The sequence below is a fragment of the Larus michahellis genome, chromosome 4 (genome assembly GCF_964199755.1).
Source record: "Larus michahellis chromosome 4, bLarMic1.1, whole genome shotgun sequence".
Classification (NCBI taxonomy): Eukaryota; Metazoa; Chordata; class Aves; order Charadriiformes; family Laridae; genus Larus; species Larus michahellis.
The window spans coordinates 51,741,502-51,766,154 of record NC_133899.1 but is presented as its reverse complement, the minus strand read 5'-3'; the positions used below and the strand labels follow the sequence as shown (position 1 = coordinate 51,766,154).

The 24,653-nt window shown below is 42.4% G+C and overlaps 1 protein-coding gene across 8 annotated transcripts in view; it reads right to left on the bottom strand.

Moving 5' to 3' along the window:
• The window catches only part of DPF3 (double PHD fingers 3), a 169,080-nt gene that overhangs the window by 76,372 nt on the left and 68,055 nt on the right, over positions 1 to 24,653 (bottom strand). For all 8 annotated transcript variants that reach the window (XR_012586705.1, XR_012586704.1, XR_012586706.1 and 5 more), the window contains exons 2-3: positions 19,931 to 20,091; positions 14,698 to 14,805 (exon numbers count right to left, since the gene is read on the bottom strand). Coding sequence is in view for 5 of the 8 variants with exons in the window: in XM_074584752.1 (XP_074440853.1) it covers positions 14,698 to 14,805; positions 19,931 to 20,091 (269 nt within the window). In the remaining 3 variants the exon portion in view is untranslated. The remainder of the gene's footprint in view (positions 1 to 14,697; positions 14,806 to 19,930; positions 20,092 to 24,653) is intronic.

Sequence of the window (24,653 nt, the reverse complement as noted above, 5' to 3'; positions counted from 1 at the left end):
AAGAAAAACACTGAAAAATCAAGACTGTTTCCACAGATACCAGATTTCAGTGGCCAATTCACAAATTCCAAGGAATGAGGATAATATTTACTTATACGGTAAGATGCATCTGACAGGTGAAGCTATATAATTGAAAAATGTTATTATAAGAGGGAAGCCTTGTAATAGAAAAATGGCATGAGATGCTAGTAGGTATCCTTTCAGAAATGGGAAAGAACAAAGCAAATCATCTACTGAAATGCTCAGATCTCTTGCCACAAAAAGGCAAGAAATTCCAAGAGGCCTATAAAGCGTTTAGACAAAAAGGTGAACTCTAGAATTAATAACAGAATGGTAAACAGGAAGATTAATGGCACCAGAGAAAATGCAGATGGTGAAGCCCAGCCTGCAGGCTCAGCAAGACTCTGAACAGGGAGGGGGGAAAAGGCAAGGTGTAAACAAGGTGACCTTCAAAGCCACGGGAATGCCTGCCAACAGGCCAGCCAGAGGGCATCCCAAGACACAGATGTGCCATCTGGGGTAGGCTGCCTCATGACAACATGAACAAGATTTGTCTTTTTCAGAATTTGCAGGGAGGCAAAATGGGTAGCAGCAGAAAATATGACCACTCATTCTATAAGGGGTACAATTAAATGCACAGGTTGGAAAAGGCTGCTATCTATTTTGTAAAGAAAATACAAAAGAATTTCCTGAATATCCCCACTCAGGAAGGTCTTGTGCCCACTTGTAAAGCCTGCTCACACAAGGTGTGGGGGAGGAGAAACTGGTTTTCACTAAACAAATGTTTTCCTTGAGGGTTTATGCTTTAGGTTTATGGTAAAAATTAAAAAAAAAAAAAAAAAAACCACCTCAGCACAAGCAGCAAAGCAGGTCTTTAAACCCATGATGGCATAAATTTTCCCCATCTTGGCATAAGTCTATTCACTCCGGACGGCACATTTGATTTGAAAGCAGGTAAAGACTCCTCAGATATCTCTATGTCCAATATCTGCTTTTACAGAGTTCCCTTGCTCCTTGTCGGTGCTTAGTTGGACCCTGAAATCTCCTAATAAGCTTTGTGAATGCCTGGGAGATCTCAGTTCTTTGCCTACAGTGAAAAGTGGGAGAGAGAAATCTCTGACCACAGTCCTGCAGGGGAAAGTGGCTCTTTCAGACCTGACGCTTAGATCGTTGATGTCAACCAGGAAAATTAAAAAGTAAACACAATCACACTTTTTTTAAATAAATCAGTCAAACACCACAGCGGGGCAGTGCTAAGGGGAACAATGCTATCTCCAAATAAGCCTTCTACAAAATAAGTCAAACATGTTCTGTTATGATATCCAGAGGCAAGAATTTTAGGGGAAAACAGAATAAGCAACTGCATTACAGCTCACTGTGGAAAAAAGCAAACGTTAGCTGTGGGAGTCCAGCAGGTAACAAATTCACACACCTCTTTTCCTTCCAGCCTGGCTCAAAGGACATCAAATGTGAGTATTTCAGGCAAAAACTGGCCCATCTGAGCTCAGTGCTGAAATCAGTTAATTCAGTGCTAAGTGTACAAGGAGACATATCTGAATGTTTTTTATTCTGATGGGCTGCGCATCAACTGCAAGGAAGATATTGGCATGACCTCCAGTTTCACGGTAGGAACCGTGGGTGCTGGATGAGCTCAGGCAGCTTGTGCAAAGCCTGCGCAGCCCCAGCACTGTTGCATCAAGCAGGCTTGACTTAAGTGAGCTTGCGATCGCTGATAGGAGCTGCCACCCGGCTCTGGAAATCAGTACATACCTTTCTCCAGAAAGCCCCATCATGTGGCTCTGTTGATTGCTTTTTGAATAGAACATGAATGGAGAGATGAAGCACACACCTGAAAAGACTAAAGTAGCACTGAGGAAGGAATCAGGAAGAGCAAGGGGAAAAAAGAGCAAGATGGAGGAAAGCTATTATATTCCTTCTCTTTGCCTACTGCAGCTAAACTGTGGCAGGGTTGTTCTGAAAATTTCCACAGAAAAGTCTGGAAAATGGAAGCTCTGGGCCTTGAATTATGCCTTTTCAATATCTCCCTTCTTTCTCTTCTCCGCTAACAGAGAAACGCTGTAAAATCCTAGATCCTGAAAATGTACATTCTGGGCCCTTTCCACACCTTACAAAACACAGTGAAAATAGCTGATGATGGGGAAGAGGGAGAGATAGCCATGCAAGGGGAAAACAAAGTGAAATAGAGAATAGTTGCTCTTCTCTCCTTTCCCCCTGCTCAGCTTTCATTTCCCTTTGTTCATCTAACGTTGAGCCAAACTAAGCCAAAGGAGCTGCCGTGCTGGGCTACAAGATTGATGGCTGCAGGCAGACTCCACAGTGAAGAGACGGATGACTGGTCATTTCCCGCGATGCACTGAGAAACATCCATCCTTGCAGCCATGCTGAGCCCATTTGTGCTCCTTTTGAAAAGAGAGATAAACACAGGCAGCCGGAGGCACCTGAGTGTCCTTCTCCCTCAGAAGGACACAGTTATACTCCTCTGGGTTCCTTGAGAAGGTCGCTCTGTCCATCCCTGAACATCTGGCTGTGGGATTTGCTAACTCTCTCCCTCCCCCAGCAATCATCCATCTATTAGAGCACAGTGCAGGTTGGAAGAAAACGGTGAAGAGAATGGTGTGACAACCTCATCAATCTACAGCTACACGCTTGGCTATTTAGTTTTCTTTACGCTATTCCTAAATGCGGGGGGGAGGGGGGGGAGAATTGCTACTGGTATGAAAGAGTGAATTGTGGAAATGGCAACGTGGATTGGAGTAAGTCCTTATGACTATTAAAATGTTGTGCATGTACTAAAGCAGTAGGGAACTAATTAAGATTCAGGATTGAAAGGCAAAACAAAAAAGTTGGATGCACTCTGGTTCCATCTGTAGCACTTGCTGTGAGTTCAGATGTACTTGGGGCATCATCTTTAGCAGAGAGAGGTTATTTTTTTTATTTTGCCCATTCAGATATTAACAGAAAGCTCCCTGGAAGAATATATTGTAAGTATATTTATAGTGCCAACCTTCATATAGCAGCTTCAGAGGCACAAAGCACTTAATCCTGACTCCTTTCTATTTAGTTAATAGTGTCTTTGTTTGCTAATACTGTCCTGGTCTATAGCATTGCTCACAGATACAGCCTCTGTGTTTCCAGTTCTCCTGCCGTGCTGCTACCTCACTTAGGCAATGAGCATTACATGGCAGATGTACCCATAGCATCATTTACAAATACAGCGTCACTCCAGAAAACCCTATAACCATGAACCTCACTTTGTCAGAGTAGCACATACCCGTAACCGTGTCATTCACAGACATTGCACCAAGGAAATCATGAGAAGACAAAAGCATTCACCATCTCTCAAAAACACAAAGAAATGAGTCACTTGCTTGAAGTGTTTAAACGTAGTTTTAGCACTCTGTCTGAGCCAGCTTTGAAAATTTCTCTTTTACTCCCATCATGCGATGCTGTTTATTTTAGGGCAACAACAAAAGGATTTTCACTACAGCTCTGTAGGACATGCATAGGATATTAATCATGACCATATGTGTTCCTAAGACATCAAGCCCATACTTCCCGAGGGCAATCACATGCATTCAGAAGTGCATCATTTCCATCAAGAGGAGTAAAGTTTTCACCCTTTCTCCTACATGCACAACCTCAGCTTTAGCTGATGGAAATTGCTGCTCACTGTAGTCTTTAATGGAGCTGTACCTAGTTACAACTGCTAAGGTCCCGGCCCTAAATTACCTTGGTTTTTTAAGGGGAACCATGCTCCTAAGTGCATCCTAAGTGAAATCTCTGGTCTGGAAGACATTGCACATAAAAGCCATATTCATCTGTTCCATTCTTAATTCCCCTCCAAACGTACATTGCATTGACCATCCTTCCCCCAAGGAGTTCATTATTGGGACTGGACACCATGGCAAACACCAATGGTATCAGAATCCTGAAGCATAAAATACCTGTAATAAACTATTATGCAATCAAATGCAAAATGCAGGGAATATTGAAATGAATTGTAATCTAGTAAAAACGTACTTAATATGTCTCAGGTACAAAATGATTATGAGGCCGTAAAATGTTTACTCCGGAGAATGGGAATGACAGACTGAACACTTCCACCAAGGAAGGTGGTGGGAGGTGCAGGATGTGGAAGGGGAAACCATCACACTCTCCCTTCCACTCTCAGCAATCTTAAAGCTTGGCTTGTAAGATTTCAAACCAGACTTTGCATTAACATTTATTGCTGATTCCTTCATATGACGCACCAGAAGAATAGCACCTGCTCTAAATTTTATAATATTTCATACTACAAAACAATTTCATGTGCTACGTGTCAGGAGAACAATAAAATTGAATAAAAGTTTTTTTTAAAATCATATTTTGAATGTAATGACATTCCGTAGTCTTCTTGCTATTCTTTGTTTACATTTTCTTCTATAAAATACTGCACAAGTTCTACTATATGGTTGATCTAATATCCCAGTAACTTTATTGGGCTCTATCTTGCAGGATGCTGAGTACCAAACCTGCAAGTCTGGTCCAACCCAGTACTTTACATGTGGATTTAATTTTAAGCATGTGACAAGTCCCATTAATTACGAAAAGATCACTCGTGTTCTTAGAGCCCAAGCTCAGGTGCTTTCCTTGTCTGGGGTTAGACAGCTTGGCATCTTACAAGACTAAGCCCTGGGGACTTGATCCTATAAACCCTTTTTCATATGATTACCAGAGAACTCCCAGGATTACTCACATGAACATACAAAATAGATGCAATGAATTAGATAAAAGATACCCATTTCCCAGGATCTTGTGTCTGATACTTGCATCTAAACTGTTCTTGTGCTTCACAAAAACCTTTTTGCCAATGCAATTTATTCTTTTTCAGGCATCAGTCCTGGCTATACACAGAAAAGTGCCAGGAGGTTTGCCAGCAAAGCTGTTCAGGTTCAGCTCTAGCTGCAAGACACCTACAGGGCAGAGGGCTTCCCAGCTGCCCCTCCCCTTTGCTGGAGAGCTGATGATTTGCGCCTTGGGGGAAACGAATCTGCTGGGTTCCAGCATTTCCCCAGGTATCATCCCCTGGCGCGTCCCCAGGGGTTCCCATACCCCTTCCTCCTGACAAGCCTTGAGGGAACTGCTTGGGCAACCCACTCCTAGGCCCCCCACACCTACGTGGGGAGCACCAAAACACTCTCTCAAAGCCACCTTTTTCCTAAGAACAGAATCTCATCCTCATCTCACCTGCACTCCCCTCTTTTTAAGATTAAACCTGTTTATTTCAGAAATAAGTAATCCTGATGGTTACTTACAAACATCAATGTTAACTTCATAGTAAGGGGATAAATCCCACAGCATTTTACCTCTCCAGTAGGAATAATATGTCTCCTAGAAATACAGCATTCTCAGTCAGGCCTTGGCAGCTTAAGAGGCACATGCTGAAAAACCTCTTCCCAAAGAGGCGTCCTAGCCAGATGTAGGTCAAACACACAGTAGCCAAAAGCAAAAGAGCGAAACAGTGGGCTGGAAAAAACACATAAAGGGTGGCAGGGCCAGAAGTAAGGTCGTGCTCAAGCAGCCCAGTTATTTCAAGCCAATGCCATCTCAGCTGCCCGAGCCCCCCAAGATTTCCTCAGGTCTTGCAGACCAAGCCCCAAGAGATGACCTGCAGTCACACTGTAGAGGCTCTAGGAGTTCATCAGCACAACTCATTCCTTCAGTTTAATGCCCTGCTGTAGTGACCAAAACATTTTTCAAAATGGCCTGGCTCCAAAGTCATCATAACTCTATTTTCACAAATATACTAAATACAGCTGAGACTACACACCAGTGGAAAAATCACCTCCAAGTGGCTGCATTGCTTCTGAAATTACAACAGCCTTCTGTCCGTGGGTCGCTGCACAGGCAGCCTGCGTTCCCATTCTCAGGGACGAGACCCAGAGAACTCAGAAAGATAGAGATTTAACAGTTTCCAAAATTGCCTTATCTCCTTCAGTTGCTACTTCTGCCTTAGCTTCATGACTAGAGCCAGAGGGTTCTGGCTTCAACGGGCTTTTGATCAAAACCCAGAGAGTTTCCAAAGCCCGGAGAGGTTCCAAAGCCCGGTGGCTTCTTCACGCAGCTTTCTCCTGATTATGCAAACTGGCTCAGCCACACAAGAACCAGGAGTAAACCCAGGTGATTCATCGAGCAATCTTAGCAAACCAACACAGTTCTGGTAAAACTGTACATACAAAATACTTGTAGTGACCTGTTCCAGATCCCACAAATGAAAGAGAAACTATTTACACAAAGTTAATCCTGTAAATTCTAGCAGCATGACTGCCGAGTTAAGCAGCAGAAACAATGTTTTTGTTTTCTTGACTGAACTATTTATAGAATATTATTTGCTTTTCTAGAAATGAGTGTGTTTTATTTCCATACCTGCAAAATCATGAAATCCTGTTTGAGGAAAATACATACTCACTCACATCCTTGAACCTACTGAGCTGAATAAGTCTAAGAATTTGCAGCGTATCACACGCAACAATACCCAGCAAGAAGAGTGCATGATTTGAAGGAGAAGTTATCGCAGCCCCAACAGCCATGACGTACCGAAGGCCAGCTCATCTGTCACCAAAATGAAGCAAGAGTTACACTGTGCAAAACTTGAGATATCTTCATAGTATTTACACTGCACAGCCAACCTGGCAAAAACTGGCTCAACAATTCACCTATGGTGAGTGTCTTTATTTGTATGTATGGGTGTGTAACAAATTACTTGTTTTTCATCACCATCCCGGTACACGTAAGCCCAGGTTTTGCACCACAGTTGGTACACTTTCATACCAGTTTTGCAAGGCTTCATATTGATGGCCAAAATGTTTAATACTGGCACTTTGAAGGCTTGGCAAGTAGCACACTTTATTCGTACATTCCTTTTTATTTAAAGGTCTCCCCTACCCCTTCCAAACTCTCTAAAAAGATTTATTAGCTATCTCTTAGGCACTTCTCTGAGACAGACAAATGAGATCAATGTTTTAGCACCTCCGTTTTACACACTGAGAAGCTGAGAGAAAAAGAGATATTCCATTGTACCTGGTGCTGTGTAGTCCTGTATGGGGCACAGGCAATGCCAGTGCGTGATAGTGGGGCAGGACTTTAAATGCAGAGGTTGGCACCTCTACCACAGACTGGCAATGGGACAAAGATCTTTCACTGCAGGATTCGTACATCATGATTCAGTGTCAGCATCAGTGGATGCAGAAAGGGACAGGCTCTCTGGTATTTTTAGTGCTACTAAGAAGAGGAAAGCAAACATTATCTGGCCAGAGATTTGGACCAGCAAAGGTCCCCGCTGTAGGAAGGATTTAAAGGTGGTGGGTGAGACGGAATAGAGTCTGGTTAAATATGTGTGTAAATAGAAGCAGCTGATTTACAAGGAGGTCCCACACTGTTAAGTTTTCTCTTGATGACAGAAAGTCACCTTTTCTAACCCAAGTCATAGCTGGATGAGTAAGTGCCATAGAGCAGTATCTCTTGCCTGTGGCGCCATGTCCTGCTGTGAACAATCTGAAGGCAAGATTAGTGGAGAATTGGAGCCTACTGTTTCGATTCAGTAGCATTGATGGACTCATCTGTAAGCTGCAGGCTTAGCTGATGAATAAACACCTACTTAAATTTAGGACAATACTTAGGTACTTTGCTGGATAAGAAGCCCAAAAGAGAAGGCCCAGCAGAAATCAGTATTTATTTTGGTATAAATAAAAGCTAGGGCTGGTAAAAAATAAATTTCCCCCCCATTAGCATGAGAGGCTCCCAATTTGCTAAAGAAATGATAGAAAAAAACCAGTTGGGGTATTTAGGGATTCTACAGCCATGATGAATGTTTTCTCTTTCTTACACATTGAAATTACCTATCTAGCCCTAAAAAAAACCAAACAAACAAAAAAAAATACACCTTCCATCATCCCTGCTCCCAGATTTGGATTCACAATGTAAAGCTCCATTTTATTCCAAAGCACTACAGAAATGTGACATATATAGGTACATGATAGACCAACCTCAGGATTCAGCATGGTCAGCGTGTAGATGTGCACTCTAACACATCAAATGAGAACTGAAAATTATCCACCCTCCCTGTCACAAAAAATTAGGTATCTTTTTGTTTTCTCCTACATGAGGTGCCAAAAATAAAGATTGATGGGAACAGGTGAAAATGAGATCTGCTCTAGCTCAACCAGAAACTACAGGATCCATGTGGAATCGCTCAGTAAAATTCTTTGACATGCAACATGCAGCTTCTTCAAATATGAAGCTCACCATCATCCACACTGTGATGTTGAGTTATTTGACATTTGACCTAATATTTGCCTGACACTTGACCTAAATACACCACAGGACTGTTGCTTTGGCACCACCTACCAAAATCAAATCCTGTTTCTAATAAATAACAATTTTAAAACAGGCTATTACTGCCACAGAACAAAATCTGTTAAAAAGTTGACTCATGGAGTAGGCTCAATCCCTCTCCTACCCTAGTTTTAGACTCACAAAGCTCCATCCATTTTTGCAGAGGTAGCTCCTGACTTACTTCAGTTTACGCAAACCAGAATCAGGCCCTGCCCTTGCAAAAATCACATTATTCACTGCTCCCTCTGCTGGCCTCGCAGCACCGCCGGCTTCTGCAGATGCTAGAGTACAGAAGCAGACACATGCAGAACCCATTTCCAATCCTACCAAAACTAAACATCTGGCAGGTGGAATCAGGCATGTGAAAAGGAAAAAAAAAAAAAAAGAAAAAAAAAGAAAAAAAAGAAAAAAATCCTAAAAGCAGTGATATTTTAAAGTACTGAAGAATATCTTACAAAAGATGAGGAGAGTTATTTTAAAAGCGAAATTACTTCAGAATGCAGAAGCACTTGAATAAAAAGCAGCTTTAAAAAAAACATCTACATTTCAAGATTTTGGAGGGAAGACAGCAAAAGACACAAAGTTGATAACAGGCTATTAAACTTCATCTTACATGTGGAATCTAGACTAAGTCATCAGAGAAAAAAAGTTGCTCCTGTCTGCTTCCTGTCATGTCATATTTGCCCCAAATTTAGGTTTCATGACAGCAAATGTTTATAAAAGTCATGAACAATTAAAAAAGCTAAAATATGCTCTACACAAAAGTATCTTTGGTAAATTCACATCTGCAGAAATCTGTCAGAAGTCTGAACAATCGATACATTGATATTCTAGCCCCCTTCAGGAACATCCTATCTAATTCACCTGAATTTTAGAGGTACTCCTGTTTGGCACCAGAATTATTCTGCCACTTTTGATCCTAAGACAGTCGTAATGGATCTTAAAGAGGAGCCACCACCAGGTTAGGCCATATAACAGGAACCTAACATTTAATCACAGATAAGTTTCCATATATGGAAGCTTGGTAGCAAATGGTAGCAAAACTTTTTTTTAAGAAAAATTTTGCCTTTCTTTACAGTGCTTATAGCGAAACAACACTGCTGTCTTGTAGTACTGAACAAGAATCAACATATGATTGTGTAGAAATTGCTGAAATCCAAAGTGAAACTAGTCAAGATTAATGAAAGAAAAACGCTAAACAGAAATTCTCATTAAATTAGGTTTTTTAATTATTTTTAGGCTCTAATATCTTTGAGTGACACTGGACATAGCAACCAGGGAAAGAAAAAAGAATATGGAACTGAGGAGAACTGAGCTCTTTCTGTGTTCTTGGGTTCGATTTCCAGCTCTACCACAAACCTCTGGTTAAAGCCTCATAGAAATATTTATTATCTTTATTGCTCATTTCTCCATTTTTGGAATTGAAGTACTTCCTTTAATATATATTTATTTTGTATATATAATCTTATTTGTACTATATATACATACATATACACATATATGTACTATATGTGTATATGACTATATATTTGTACATATACAACTATAGCAGAGAGTATAAGAAGCCTTCACAACAACCCCCAGCATGATGATCTAACATGCTGCTTGAGTCTAGATGCTATCATATAAATGATACTAATGTTAATTCTATCCCTTGCTTTTTAATTTCATCTTAGCTTTATCTTGCTGAAGTGACCCATCTTAAAGAGCATTGACCTCCAGAGACGTGCTGAGCATCTTCCACAAGAGTTGGGGGCACTCACCACTTCCCTGGAGAAACACAGTACCTTGTACAACCAGACACAGTCTCTACAAGGTAAACTGAGATGGTTGAAAGAGATAATAGCTTATCTGTAAGGATTCTCTTCATTCATCCCCAAGCAAACTCATGTAGGTATATCCTATATGTCAGATTAAAAACAGATCAGGCATTAAGTGGCATTTAAAAACCTGTTAGCAGTACTTGCCTAAAACAGTCCTACCATGGTTCATCATAGCAAATGAAAAATACTTTTGTTTACTTTTTCCTCTTCAACAGCTGGTTAAAAAAAACCCTTTCTGTAGTTCAGCTGAACACTAGACTGCCCAGAGATAAGTAACAGGACAGACACCAGCTCATTCTCACCAGAGTAGCCGCACGCACAAACTCTACTCCACACCCTCCAAGCGGGTGGGAAGGCTGCCCGCTGTGAGACCTCACTGTTGGCTTCCAGTCCAAAACCAAAGGACGGCAGTGAATTGAGACAAAAGCTTTCCAGTCATATTCTTTACACTTACATAGCATGTGAAATAAAAGCTCTGTGTGTATGTATGTAGGTATCTATATTTAGCCGTCTTGTAAAACTGAAGTAGGACACTACCAGCTTAAATTCCACCAAAGTTTTTGGCCGTACGCACCATATCTGTTCTCATCTGCATAGCTGCAAAGCTTGGGTAATACCTGACTGTCAGCAGGGTTTACTGTAGGTAATACCACTTCCGCAGTATTGATACCTGACCCAACACAGAATCATGATACCACCCAGGACCACAAAACCACTGTGTGTACAGGACAAGGAACAATTAGGATTTCAAGGGGCCTTGGGTGTAATCAGGGATCTCTCTTCCACTTCTAACCCTCATTTTTCCAGCTGCTCTGGTGTTACTGAGGGCCAGAACCCCAGTGCTTCTCTTCACGGCACCTGCAGTTCAGGGGGGGGTGGGAGAGTTGGCAATTCTCCTTCTTCTCCCGTTCCTCTGTAAGAAGAGGCTACCCAGCGCAGTCCACCCCTCCCCCTCACCCACCCCAGACTCACAGACCTCCCACACACAGGAGCTCTGCTCTGCTCTTGCTCTTTTCCTGGGCAGGAGGAGAGCTGAGGAGCGAGTATGGAAGCACAAGTTGCTTCCAGCCCTCCCACTGCTCCACGCTGAATTGCTCTGCAAATACCACTGCCCAGTTCTGCAAAGAATCAGGATTGCCCATACTTGGTTGAACAGAAGTCTAGGTTAATTAATATTATGAGAGTATCAACACCAAATAACTTTAGCAATCTGTACCTAGAAAATTAGCAACATGTCAATATATTACCCATGACTGCGGATTTGTTTCAAATCTATACCACTGTTCATGGGAGTCTTGACTGCCACACTATAATGACTCGTGTAACAGCTCATATCCATTACAACGATGAAAACTTGGCTGCACTTGAGCCATAATGCTTGGTTCTGATGATCTGAATGTACCGCTGAAAGATGAAAACTAGCCCATGTGAAAGCAAGTGTCAGGAATACTTGCTGTAAATCCTAAAGGTAAAAATACTGACTGTTTTGTCACTGAAGCAGTTACCATAAGTAAGATTTGGCAATACTTTATTTCTACCACATATCTATTAGATAGGCTAGTGGATGAGATGGAGGATGTTTAGAAATAGTATTAACATGAACATTGCTAGACCCTTGATCAAACAACTTTACTAGGGCAATCCATGCACGTAACTCTGAGTACAGCGGCAGAGGAAAATAGACATCTAAAGGCTGCATCAGCAACATCTATTCCAGCATTCTGATTTTTACAACTTTGGCTGTAACTATTCTTAAAACCAAACACTTCCACTTGAAACCAAATAAAAGCAACAGACCAGGACAATAAAAGCAAGCAGCAACTGACCCCAAGAAAAACATTACAGTGCACTTGCATTTTACAAAAAACAGGAGACCGTTGGAGAATGAACATTTTCTTCATTAGGTTTTGGTATTACCAAATACAAAACTCTCACTCACTGAGCTGTGTCATGCACCACCTAAACCTGCAAGGTACCAACACTGCAAAAGTAGATTGTAACTACAAATGCTACATTATTACTAAATGGTTTATTACACCTTTGAACTGCTAACAAGACAATAGTTTGATTCTACTTACTGACCAGCTGCTGACCAGCTACCAAAACAAAAATCCTACGTCTATGTGTCTTCTGAATTATGTAGAAGTCTTGAACTTCTGGATACAATTTACCGCTATAATGAGCCACTCCAAAAGCCCAGATGCAGTCCAAACAAGTATTCACACCCCCTGGTCCTGATCCCACTGACTGCTGGATTGGCAACTTTTGGAGCTAAAATGCCCTTCTGCATTTGTTACAGTGGCAGTCTGACTAGAAGTTCTTCTAAACAGTTAACAAACGTAAAACATAATAAAACTAAGGCTTAGCCCTAATTTGATGTTGTAATAGCATTGCTTGCCTATGTTATATAACGTACAACTAATTCAACAGCCTCCCATATAAAAACCAGCTACTCGCATATTAACCCAGCACAAGCACTCTCTAGCTGCTGAGAATAGCTCTGAGCCATGACTAGGTTGTCCAAGCCCTAGGTGGAGTTAAACTATGGAAGATTTAAATCAGATTTCTTCCAAATTTATTTCAGATGTCCTCCAGTTGTCATCTTTTTGCTTCTTAAGGGATCTTAAATTGCCACATCTTTGCCTGCCCCACACAGTCATCTAGTGTTTAACTGAGGAATAAAGAGGTCAGCACAAGGTAGCTTCCTAGGTTCAGCATAAGCCTTTACCACAGTGTCCCCCTACAAAACATACAGTATTTCTGCTATCCATGCTGAAAATAAATTACGCTATCTTTCTCTCAAATTTTCAAAAGCTACCTTTGAGTGGAAATCCAATGTTTTCCATAGGTTTTATACTTTTAAATCAGAGACAGGAAAAATCCCATTTTTGGCTAGTGAGTCAATTCTGGATATGCACAGACAGTGAAATTATTTTGTGATGTAACTGATAAGGAAAGTTAATCACTAGATAGAAATTGGTTGGAAAATAGATTTAAATGGCAGAGCAATATAAATTGCCTTGTTTGGCTGCCACTGGCAATGCAACAAAAGTAGCACTCCTGAGACGCAGAAGAGATGTTTATAGCAGGGAAAACAACACAGAGACAGACATGCTGAGGTCTCTTTATCTGATAACTTTGTGGTAATTGCCTTTCATGCCCTGTGGCATGTAGGGTGCACTAATTTGGCATTCAGTGAGTACAGCAAGGAAGGATAATGCAAACAAAGAAGAGTCAAACTCTACACTATTGCTTTACCTTGCTAAATTACCAAGGCACAGCCAAGTTTGTATTATCACAAAGTCTAAGGTAGACATTTCTATGGGCCAACATCATCCTCTTCATAGAGTCCAGTCTCATTTCCATTATTGTAACCCATCTGATTTCACCAGTTCTTTCTGACCAGCTCTGCTGTGAGGTCTCATTCTATTTGCTGGCTGAGATTTTGCCCTTGGGTCGAAGCCCAACTGAGTGGCTATGGGTATTTCTTCTTCTTATCCAGCTGTCTGCTGACTTCTCCTATATTGAATGTAGGGAACCTTCAAAAACTGTTTCTGCAAAAATCAACATGAATTTTGCCTCTGATTTTTCTGAGTTTAGAGATTGTCTCTATCACCCCTTCCTGTCTCTTCACCAGCTACTGCATAGGAGCAAAGTCATCAGTACTACTGAGCATAACTCAGTTCCCAGACACCTTCTTCTGTCAAACAGGTTTTTAAAATATTCTTAATTTACATTTTGGGGTTTTCTCCTGTACTTTTTATACTGGCAGTGTCTCGCCTCTGAAAAACCACATGCAGCTGTGAGTACACGTGTTACCTCATTCTCATAAAAGTTGACCCCAAAGACAGTAAGCACCTACTTTACAGCCATTCATTGAGCATCCAGACTCATCACTTCATACAGTTTAATTGTGGATGAAGCATACTAAGGACAACAAGAATGAAAGCAGAATGGACTACAGTGCACATACAGGCATACGTACATATACAAATGCGGCATATGCTCCCTAATGTTTATTATTTGCTGTTTATAATCTTGTCACACCCATGGTCCCCAGACCCATTATAAAAACACTTATCAGTGTACTGTTACACACAGACAGCAGTCTTTTTCACAAAGATTAGGCAGCAGATGCCAGAGTAAGATTTTGTATTAATAACACACTGAGGCAATAATTAGTAATAAATTGATCCTTTATATCCTTATGAATTTGGTAATAGAGGCCAGGATTCACCCCTGCAGAAGGTAAATTCAGCTCCCATTGCATTCAATACAAGTTGTGCACATTTCTGTAAGGGATAGTTGAGTGCAGAGGGTTTGGTGGTTACTGTTACAGCAAATCAAGTAAGGTGCAACAGATGCAAAGAGAAATGGTTGGAGAGGGGAAAAGATAAAGTCCAAGGTCTAAATGCCAGGTTTGCATGTATGCCAGCTGCTCTGCAGCACAGGAGAGAGAGAGAGGCAAACAAATACTTACCAGGTTTAATTTCCAGCAGCTTCAGCCTGGAATCCTCAGGGGGATGCAAACGCCTCTTTTTGCGCCAGCAACGTGCTGGGTACGTGTACAGCTGACCTGGGGCCAGGCCTGAAGATTAAAGGCAAAAAATAAGTGTAATCACATTTCAGTTTGTAAACCACAAGCGCTGTCTCTAGCATCTTTGTTTTTGCCCTTCCAGCCTCTCCTTGTTGGAGGGTTCAATCCTGCAAATAGTGAGGCAGAACTACGCACTCAAAGCATTCAGTGTTCCTGAGGCTCCTCAGCACCTCTTGGGATCAGGTCCTCAGAGAATCTAGGTCTCACTTATAGACTTCACTCAGCTCACTGAAACCAGAGCTGCACATAAATAATTCGTGATTTCTTCAGGGTAAATAGAATTTCAGACTCTCCTGGGTCACAGGGGCGATGCCTCCTCCATGGGCAGAGAAGGCCCCTTGGGAGAGAAGAGACGAAGTTCCCACACGCAAATCATAAGGCCCTGATGCACAGAGCAGCTCAGGAAACTTGTGTCTTCCAAGTGGGAGCAAACCAAGATCCATGAGGTCTGGCTATTTGGACTCTGCATTTTTGCTTAAATTCTGGACTTCTGTTTGAAGACAGATTGTTCATTCTGGTTATTACCTACTCATGTCAACATCCTGAATGAATGAAGGAGGAGTTACAGCAGTAATGTTTATATTACTGCATGCTCCATTGAATCACACTGGGCATCGCTGGCTTCTGAGCTGCCCTGGCTCTCCTGAAAGACATCCCTTAGCCAACGTTCAAGCTACGCTTTGCTCTCTTGTATTCAGAACACAGCAGGGCTTCATGAATGCATCACTACTAGGGGCACAGAAGCACACTGCCAAGTGCTTCAAAGTATCCTCAACTGCCCCAGTTACTCATGACACACAGAAATACCCAGCAAGACACAGAAAAGTTGGACAAATGTCATTCTCTCCCCTGCCCTCTCCATCCACCAATTATGCTTTAGCTCTTCTGTTCATCTGCTATTGCTCTTAGTATTGAAGGGGGTACAGAGCACAATTCCAGACTCATTGCCCTTAGGAAACAGGTAAGACCACATACGACAGAGGACAGGAGTGGTGTTGCCATCTCTGACACTGTACCAATAGTGAACAACTGGACATCAAGGCAGTGCCAATAAAGCAGAACAGCTCAAGGGCAGCAGGATGGCCCGAGTTCTCAGCCATCCCTTCTGAAGCAGCCAGGAAAGTGTACCAGCTTGGGAACAAAACTGACTCACTGAACCAAATAAGGATAATGAAAAAAACAATATTCTGTTGCTTGGAGGGGGAAAAACAAAAACAAAACCAAAAACACACCACAACAAAATTATTCACCTTAAGAGAATGGGCTAATCAAATTCTGCAAGTGAAGCCTAAGCTCCTGGTTTGAAATATTTCAACTGTTGGGAATGACAGTTCAGACCCCAGCACTTTCTACCTACTTCCAAGGCCTTGGTGCATAAACAGAGCATCTACAGCACACTGCCTGGGTATGGCTGAGCACTGGAGTATTCACAGCGAACCTGGCTGTTCCAAGGCACAGAATGCTACCGAACTGGGGCTTTTCACACCCTCCTTTCACTGCTGCACAGCTTGCTGGGCATTACGCCCACCCCAAGAAGGATACATTTCAGAGCAAGGCACTTGGGACTGGTTTGGGAATAAAAATGTGAATAACTTTTACTTCCGCAGTGTCTGGACACACTTCTTCATGGCACTTTGCAAACATTAGCCACTGCAAACAATTGCTATTATGATGAGGTGGATTGTGCCGGGCTCTGATGTGAGTCATTAAAGAGGTGGAGGCAAGAAGCCTCACCCTTTCACAGCAGGTCCTGTGCAAGAACTCGCTCACAACATTGAAATGGCAGTTGCTAGACCAAAGCAATAGGATAGAGAATCATCCCACCATTGGACAGGCCTCCACAGAGGAGTCATTTGAATGAAACAAAAACCACAGTTCTGAGCATTTGTCGCAGACAGAGAGAAGGAAGGATCTACTGCAGTTTTGGGGGTGTATCTGTTAATGTGGGCTCAGTTATTGAGTGCTCTTATATGACTAGCACTTCTGGATTCAGCCAGGACAGTGAAAGGCGAACACAAATGCTGAAAGCCCAACAAGAAACAAAGCAGGTATCCTTGAAAAGACAGAGGTGGGAAAGCCTCTTCCTAGAGGACCTACAGCCCACTCCAGGTGGCAGATAGATCAATAAGAGACAGATGATACAACATCCATCTCTGCACCCCTTGAGGTAAGCTCTCTGTTCCTATTCACAATACTCTTGCTCATTAATACGCAGTCATCCAATGAACTTAAAATATATACCAGACCTTCACTTGATCCAAACCCACAAAATGCTACCTTCAGTTCACCCTGACCCCGTCTGTCACTGCGCTGGCTCACATGAAGTGTGGATCTTTGGTTTACACAGAGGAGGGGCAGCGAGGAAAAGATGAGTTCTGAACTTTGAATCTAGCCCCTCCACAGCTGGTCTTGCAGTGCATATGGAAATAACGCATATACAGGTCTTACTGTCTTCTGTCCTGTCTCGGTTGTCTCTTCGTCTGGTGCCTTATAGGGCAACCAGAGAAGGTTCCAACCATTTGCTTATAGAGGAAATAGCAGAACCTGCAGTGAGTTATGTTGTTTATCTCATTAGTGTAGGAGAGCCATAACTCAAAGCTTGTGTGAAAGGCCGGGGGAGGAGGGGAAAAGGAGGAGGGAGTTATGTGCAGTATTGTGTGAAATTAACCCTGAACTGTTTATCATGAGATGCATTTTTCTGACTTCTTTAACAAAGACGACAGCAAGAAACCAGGTTAATATGCTGAGATCCTGACTCTCCTCTCTGTTTTTCAGGCCCTCTGTAAGTGAAAATAGGTTCTGGAGCTTTGCCATTTGTCTTTATACAGTTTTTCAGGTTAGGGATAGTAAATGGCAGTGAACACAGCACACAAGACAGACACCAGGGTGGTTGGCAGGGAGTTTTCAGAGAACATCAGTATGGGCAGAAGAGCCTGAAATCAGGCATGCTAAAACTGTAGAGGGATGCTTTGACCTACCATAATACTACAAGGAATAGATGATGCAAAGAGACCCAAGGGAGCACTAAATGGCCTAATAAAAATCAAGAAAGAGGAGAGCAAATATGGGGGAGGAGGGCTGCTTCATTTCGCACTGATTATTCTAATTCAGAATAACAAAGGCATCAGATTTGGTGGCCGATGCAGATGCAGGAAGCTTGTTTCACTTAAGACTCTCTGCGAAGAAAGTTCCACCATTAGTATTGCCCTGTAGACCTGCAGGAGAAATGCCGCTGATCCTCTTTTACAGGGTAAGCTGCCAAAGAGTTCACTATCAGAAGAGAGGAAAGAAAGATTTGCACAGTGAATTTGCTCGAAGTAGAGCAGAGAGCTTGTGGCTGAGAAAGGCAAAGCATTAAGTCCTCTTGGTTCTGGTGTGATGCTGGAACACTGTTATGATGATTTCTTCCTAAGTGCAGAGACACCAATGAGACCCATGCAAAAAGACTACTTATGTCTATCTTTGTAGCAGATGCTCTTGCCAAAACATTACTTGTGGATATAGTGGATGTATACCTGCTTATGACTGTGTTCAAAATGATAAAAATAGCAGCACCTTACTTATAACCAGATGCTACAAGAACAGAAATCCTTGGGTAAACAGATTAGCAAGAAAAAAAAAAAACCAAACACACAACAAAAAAAAACCCCACAAAAATAAACAAAAAACAAAAACAAATAAAACCCCAAACAAACAAACAAACAAAAAAAGAAACCTAGTTTTGCCAAAGCATAATCTCTTAGGAATGAGGAATTTTCAGCTAAAACAAAAACCCAACTGTGGTCATGAAGCAACCTACAAAAGAAGGGTTAGCCCAGAACCTCAGACAACTCACAGCTTGTAAACCACATTCAGCAGTTTCCAGATTACCCCAGTACTTTTGGCAGCTGAAACATTCTCAGGGTATTTTTAATACTGATAAAACACCTGTTGTCTCCTGCACCAGAAGTGGCTGCATTTTACTACAGAGTGAGTTTTCTGATAGTACTGCAAGACAATAATAAATCTACTTTGTATATTTTAGGAACAGGAGCAGTGCAAGGATCTTTCCCTCAGGAAAGGGAGAGAGAGAGTTTCAGCTAAGTACTCTTCAGAGGTGGCAATTGCTTTCTTAGTCTGCCCCCAGGAGGGGAGGGAAATTTCCTGTGTGCTCCTCCCACTTCATCTCCTGCAAGCTGGCCAGCGGAGGAGGTAAGAGCAGGCTGCACCTTCCCGTAATTCCAGATCTGGAGTTTTGTGGGATTTTTCAATATGGTTTACAGGAACTGGCATGTGTTTATGCACACATGTGCATGTCATCCTTCCAGTGCCTGTGCACCCTAGATCCCTCCCTGCCTGGATTCTCTGGTCTGCACTTAAAAAAAAAAAAAAAAAAATAGAAACCCAGTTTGGTGCTGTCAAAACATAATGGTGGGTCAGATACTGAGGCATACTCTAACAAAATTCCCACCGGAATCCAGGAGGACTTCTGTCTGACTCACATCTCCAGTCTTTGAACTGGTGACTGTCCTTTGCCTTTCAAACAAAGATTTCAGATGGATTTACCCTGACAAAGGAAAGACTGAGCAAAGTCTACAAAAATAACAGTGCTCTTTTCCCTTGAGTTTCACTGAGCTTTGGAACAGGCATTACCTAAAAGTCTTTAAGGATATATACCAACTTCTTTCTGCACCTGAGGAAACTGCAGCTCCAGAAGTGATATCAAACTTGTCCTGTATTTTACCTCGGCTTTATATCCTTCCCAATATAATTCCTTATTTTCAGCATTCATCTGAGAAACTGCCACCTCCACCTCTCCACCCTGAAGATAGTTCCAGTCCTGCTTAGAGCAGGGCATTGTGCCTTCGCTACAGACTGGGATCAATAGCATTAAAAGAGCTACAATGATGCAGCCTTAGAAACTACCATGTCAGGCACTTCTCTGGATAGAGAGAGAATAATTAGGAGGAGCTCTCTGCAGTTACCAAAGGAAATCCCCTGCAGGCACAGAGGTTTAGGCTTCTTCTCTTCTGTGTGGCCTGTGGCAGGTTAGAGCTTCTATTAATTAAACCCCATGAGGGCTCAGTGGCCAGCCCTCTATACATGCACATGCATACACAGACACAATGCTACCAACCTGGTCCCCTGTGCCTCTTCTCCATCCAGATGTAGCAGTTGTTCTGAGCTACCCCAGTTTGCGAATCCAGGAAGGGAAGGCGGACGCTTCGCTCAGCACACAGCCGAGAGTTGTAGCTGCGACAGTGCTCAATTGCTTCTTTGTAGAACTGGTCCCCGAGTCTGCCAAAAGAGACAGGGCAGAGAGTAAGAAAGATTGCATTGCCCCTTCAAACAAGACTAGGAAAAAGGGGACATAAGGTTGGTTCAAAAATGGGCAAGCAGAAAAACTTTCCCGGAGCATATGCAAAGCTTGCCGTCACGAGACACTACTGAAGCAGATCATGCAGAAAGTGCCACCAAAAGATCAGACTCTCAGCAACTGGACATAGATCATTTCAGCAGTGGAATAGCTACTGAATGAGCAAATGATGCAACCACACTGGCCCATGACCCTGGGTCAGGCAATATATACACCACAGTGACCTCATTCCATTGTTTCTCTTCCCTCGTAGTTTGTCCAGCCAATTCGGCAAACCAGTCATTTCAATCCTATGTTACAGCAACTCCTGTAGTACATTTTGAAAGAGAAAACCAGCCAAGTTTAGGAGAACTTCACTCCAGCATTTCTGGTGTCAGAAAGCCCATAAAAGCAAAGGACGTAGTCCTCATATTGTGTGCTTCTGAGGGATGAAAACACACCCCTTAACAACTAGGGCCATGTCTGCAATGGTCTGACTAGACATTTTGTCATAACCCTTCCAGAGTTTTCCACAGTCAAGCCTGAGGCACCAACAGCAGCAGGCTACAACAGTGACCAGTAAGATCCAGCATGGAAAATGCTGCTTTCCTCTGGAGCCCAGCGGGAGGAAGAGTTCTAAAGACAATGTCACTTATTTCATAAATAACTATTTGTACAGAAATTCTGTAGAATCTTCATCTTCCCTTGAGAAAGGTTTAAAAACTCTGCCTGCTGGAGATTACCAAAATCCTCCCCCCAAATTGTTCTAAACAGGGAAAAGCATCAAAGCAGAGCTACCCTGAGGACACAAAGCAGCTGTCATGCTGGAGCATTGCAAAGTAGGTGGGCCACACTGCTGAACCTCATTCTTGATCTATTGTCAAGGTGAAATTCAGTCGTGACATGAATAAGCTACCCATTAGGGGTAAGTTCATTAGAAAATAGGAGTAGAGTGATGTACAGCATAACTTGCTCTGACTCTGATATTCATTACTGTGCAAAAAGAGTATAGCATGCACAGCAAGGGAGCCGAAGGGATGCACACACAGAGATAAAAGAGGCTCCCTTTCCTGTTCTATTGGTTTTTTTCACTGCTACACTCTTCAATAGGCACAACTGGCATTTTAAAAGTATACTCCTTTTGCGCACCTCTGAATGTCAAATCGGTGCAAATTGCTCTGTTTCGCTATCTGTGTCTTTTTTCTGACTCACATTTTTTAAGTGACTCCTCAGTTGCACCTTATGACTTAGATGGGAGCCATACTCTTTTCCCCTGGGCTGTACTGGCCCAGTATCCTCCCACTGACACGGGCCAACACAGAGGCTCAGGGAAGAACACAAGAGCAAGGCAAATATAGAGGGAAGCACCTCTAGTTTCCCCTTCTCAATTCTGATGTTCAGAACTTAACTTCCCCAAGTCTCAGGTTACCCAGTGGTAGGAATATTATATTTAATAGCCTTTGATCAATCTTTCTTGCATGAATTTATCCAACCAACTCTTCAACCCACTTATCTTTTTTATACCTAAAGCGTTGTGGGGTGATGCGTTCCACAGCTGAAATATGATTCACATGAAAAAAGCATTTCCTTATGCTTGTTTCAAACCATATCTCAACTATTTACAATTCCAAGTCCATAAGTCTCTCACAATGCTTCCACCAGGTCATTTCTCTAATGAGCAGAGGGTATGCAGCATGCCGAGTCCCTGGATGTGGAACAAGCACCATGGCTGGATGCTGGAGCCCACCAGCTTCCTGCTGCTTTCTGCCACTCTGACTTCAGCGACTGCATTTCAGAGTGTCCCCTCAAAAGGGGAGAGAAGGGGGCAGTTCTCCACAAGCAGGAATTGCACACAGGAGTCAGTACATCCTTTGGCTACAGAGACTTTCTAAGGGTTATTCAGTGGTTTGGTGCAGCAGCGAACATCTGTGTGAACATGGTGCCTTATAGCCCTGTTCCCCACGCGCTGACCACCAGGTCCTGGGCAGCAGCTGGTGTTGGGATCTTTGCAGGGCAGCTAAAGGAGAGAGCCCTGGACTGTACAAGTGAGCAGAGGGCAGAGCTGTGGGCAAAGCATGAACAGCGGTATCCCTCCGGATACTGAATCCCCCGCAATGACCTCGAACCCCTTTTTCCATAAAAAGGCGGGGTGGGGGAGGGAATGGGAGCACAGGAGAAAGGAAAAGATAAGCTGCACTACTATACGAAGAATGTGACTAGGAAGAAATGAAAGCTTATTTAAAGCTGTAATTAAAGTTGTACACTTGTGTAATCAAAGTCAGTAACAAGGAGACTCCAGTTGATCAAAGATTAACAGCTCTTTCCACAAACACTTGAGCTTCCACAGAACTATGTCAGATTCCCCCTATATTAAGCCAGGGATGCTCACTAACTCCAAGGAGTTTTCTGGAAGGAAGAGCACAGCTGTGTGACTACAAACTGCCATCACTGCATAGGTTTTCTTTATGCTAAAAATTACTCCAGTCATTAGAATACGCACACCACAAAGCATCTGTATTAACAAAAACAATACATCACAGCAACCCAGATCTAGCATCTAGCTGGAGATTACCTCAGTTTCCACCTTCTTGTAAGACTGAAAGTAACTATAAATGTTAAAATGTTAGATATTTGGCTTTAAATGACACTGCAAAGTAGGGTGTAAGATTAAATTTCAGATTTTTTTAAGAGGGAGAAAAAGGGGTTTTGAGATCCTAATGGCAGAGAAGCTACAAAGTTAATGGGTCAAATTCATTCTTGACACAATCTTGCAGTTTAGCTGTTTCATTAAATTTATTTTAAAGATTTTAAATATGCATCTTTTGCCTTAAAGAATAATAATAACTCAGGAGAAGCATTTAGTCACCTCCGTACTTTAAGAAAGCTTGCCTTGGCTCCACTATAGCAAGCATGATCAAAAACCCCAGCCCCTAAGTATTCACTGGAAAGGTATTCAGGTACTGGGACGTTGAGGGCTTGCCCTGACTTCAATTATAAATGGAAGTTTTTAAAAAGTGACAAATAATCAAATAAAGGAAAGTAAAGAAACAATCTTTTCTTATGAAAGCCATATCTCAGTGGAAAACAGCTTCCCTGCAATTACTTTGGAGTGGTTGGTTGTTTTGTTTCACCATTAGTCTTCACTGGAGTGACTTTGACTCATTCCAAATTTCAGTTAGTATTTTTTAAGGAACTTTAGAGATTTTTTTTTTATGTGTTTTCAGTGCTACATATACAAACACAACATATTTTATCTTATGCAGGAAAAAGGAAAACCAGAAAGTATTACTGGAATTGGGGCAAAAAGAGGGAAAGTATGGTCCTATTGAGCTCATCACTGTGGAGTCACGGAGGTGGGACAAATCCCAGCCCTCTCCCAGGAGGTTTACATTGGAGCTGGAGAACAGACAAGGGCGGGAATAAGACTGGAGAGCGCATGAGCTTAAATGAAACTCAAATAGATAGTCTGAGTCTGAGCATGCAAGACGCATGAAAAGAAAAAAATAAGCGGACAACATTAATAGTAAAAAGTGTATCATATGACAGAAAGATTAATTATCTGATGTTACATGCTTCATAATTTTCCCAAGCTGTGTTGCTATGGAAGACTTACACTTCATCTCCTGAAAAAATATCTGTAAAAACTATGGGGAATTTCTGCATTATTTTTATGAAAAGTATGTATGAGTCAGTGCTGTGCTGTGACTGACTGAAGGGTCAACTCTTCCCTTTGGACACAGCAGTGAAAGGTCACACAGACTTGTCTAGATTGATATTAATGACACAAAATCATCAGCATATGCATAGATTTCAAAGATGCTGGAGAAAAAAATCAAGGAGCAGACATTAACAACTGCTGGCCAAGGAAGGCAAATCCTACTGAAAGCAGCACCACTGGAAACACAGAATAAAGTTGTCAGCACACTGTGAAAACCACACAGCCCCTCAGTGCAGGGCCACAGGTGAAATCCCAGATGCTTGGGACAAGCAGGCCGGTGACACTGCTGGCATACATGCAGGCTTTGCATTTACATTCCAGCCTGAGGACACTAAAATAACCTGGTTCTGGCTGACTCATAAAAGCTCCCTGGCTTGGAAAGAACAACCTATGCTATTACAATCTTCTGCAAGGCTGCATAGGAGGAGTATATGTCTAGTAGGAGTTAGAGGCTCTTTTTTGGTGAAAACGGGCGGGACTGAAACTAAACAGCCAGCTCGGAGTAGCAGAAGCGCACGTGAACGGGGAGGTGAGCACTCTGAAAACCCCACCAGCCCCGCGGGTCCTGGGATAGCAATGTGAGGCTGGTGCAATTCTATACAGCCTTGCAGGCAGTCACTGGCACGAGGGCATAAACCAGGATGGAGGATCAGACAGTGTGACTTTCATGAGGTCGCTGTTCTTTTAAGCATTAAGTAACTGAGGTTTCCTATCATGGAATCAGGTCAGCTAATAACAATGTCAGGGAAGAACAACCCTCCCCTTCTCTCAACCTTTGCCTGCCTG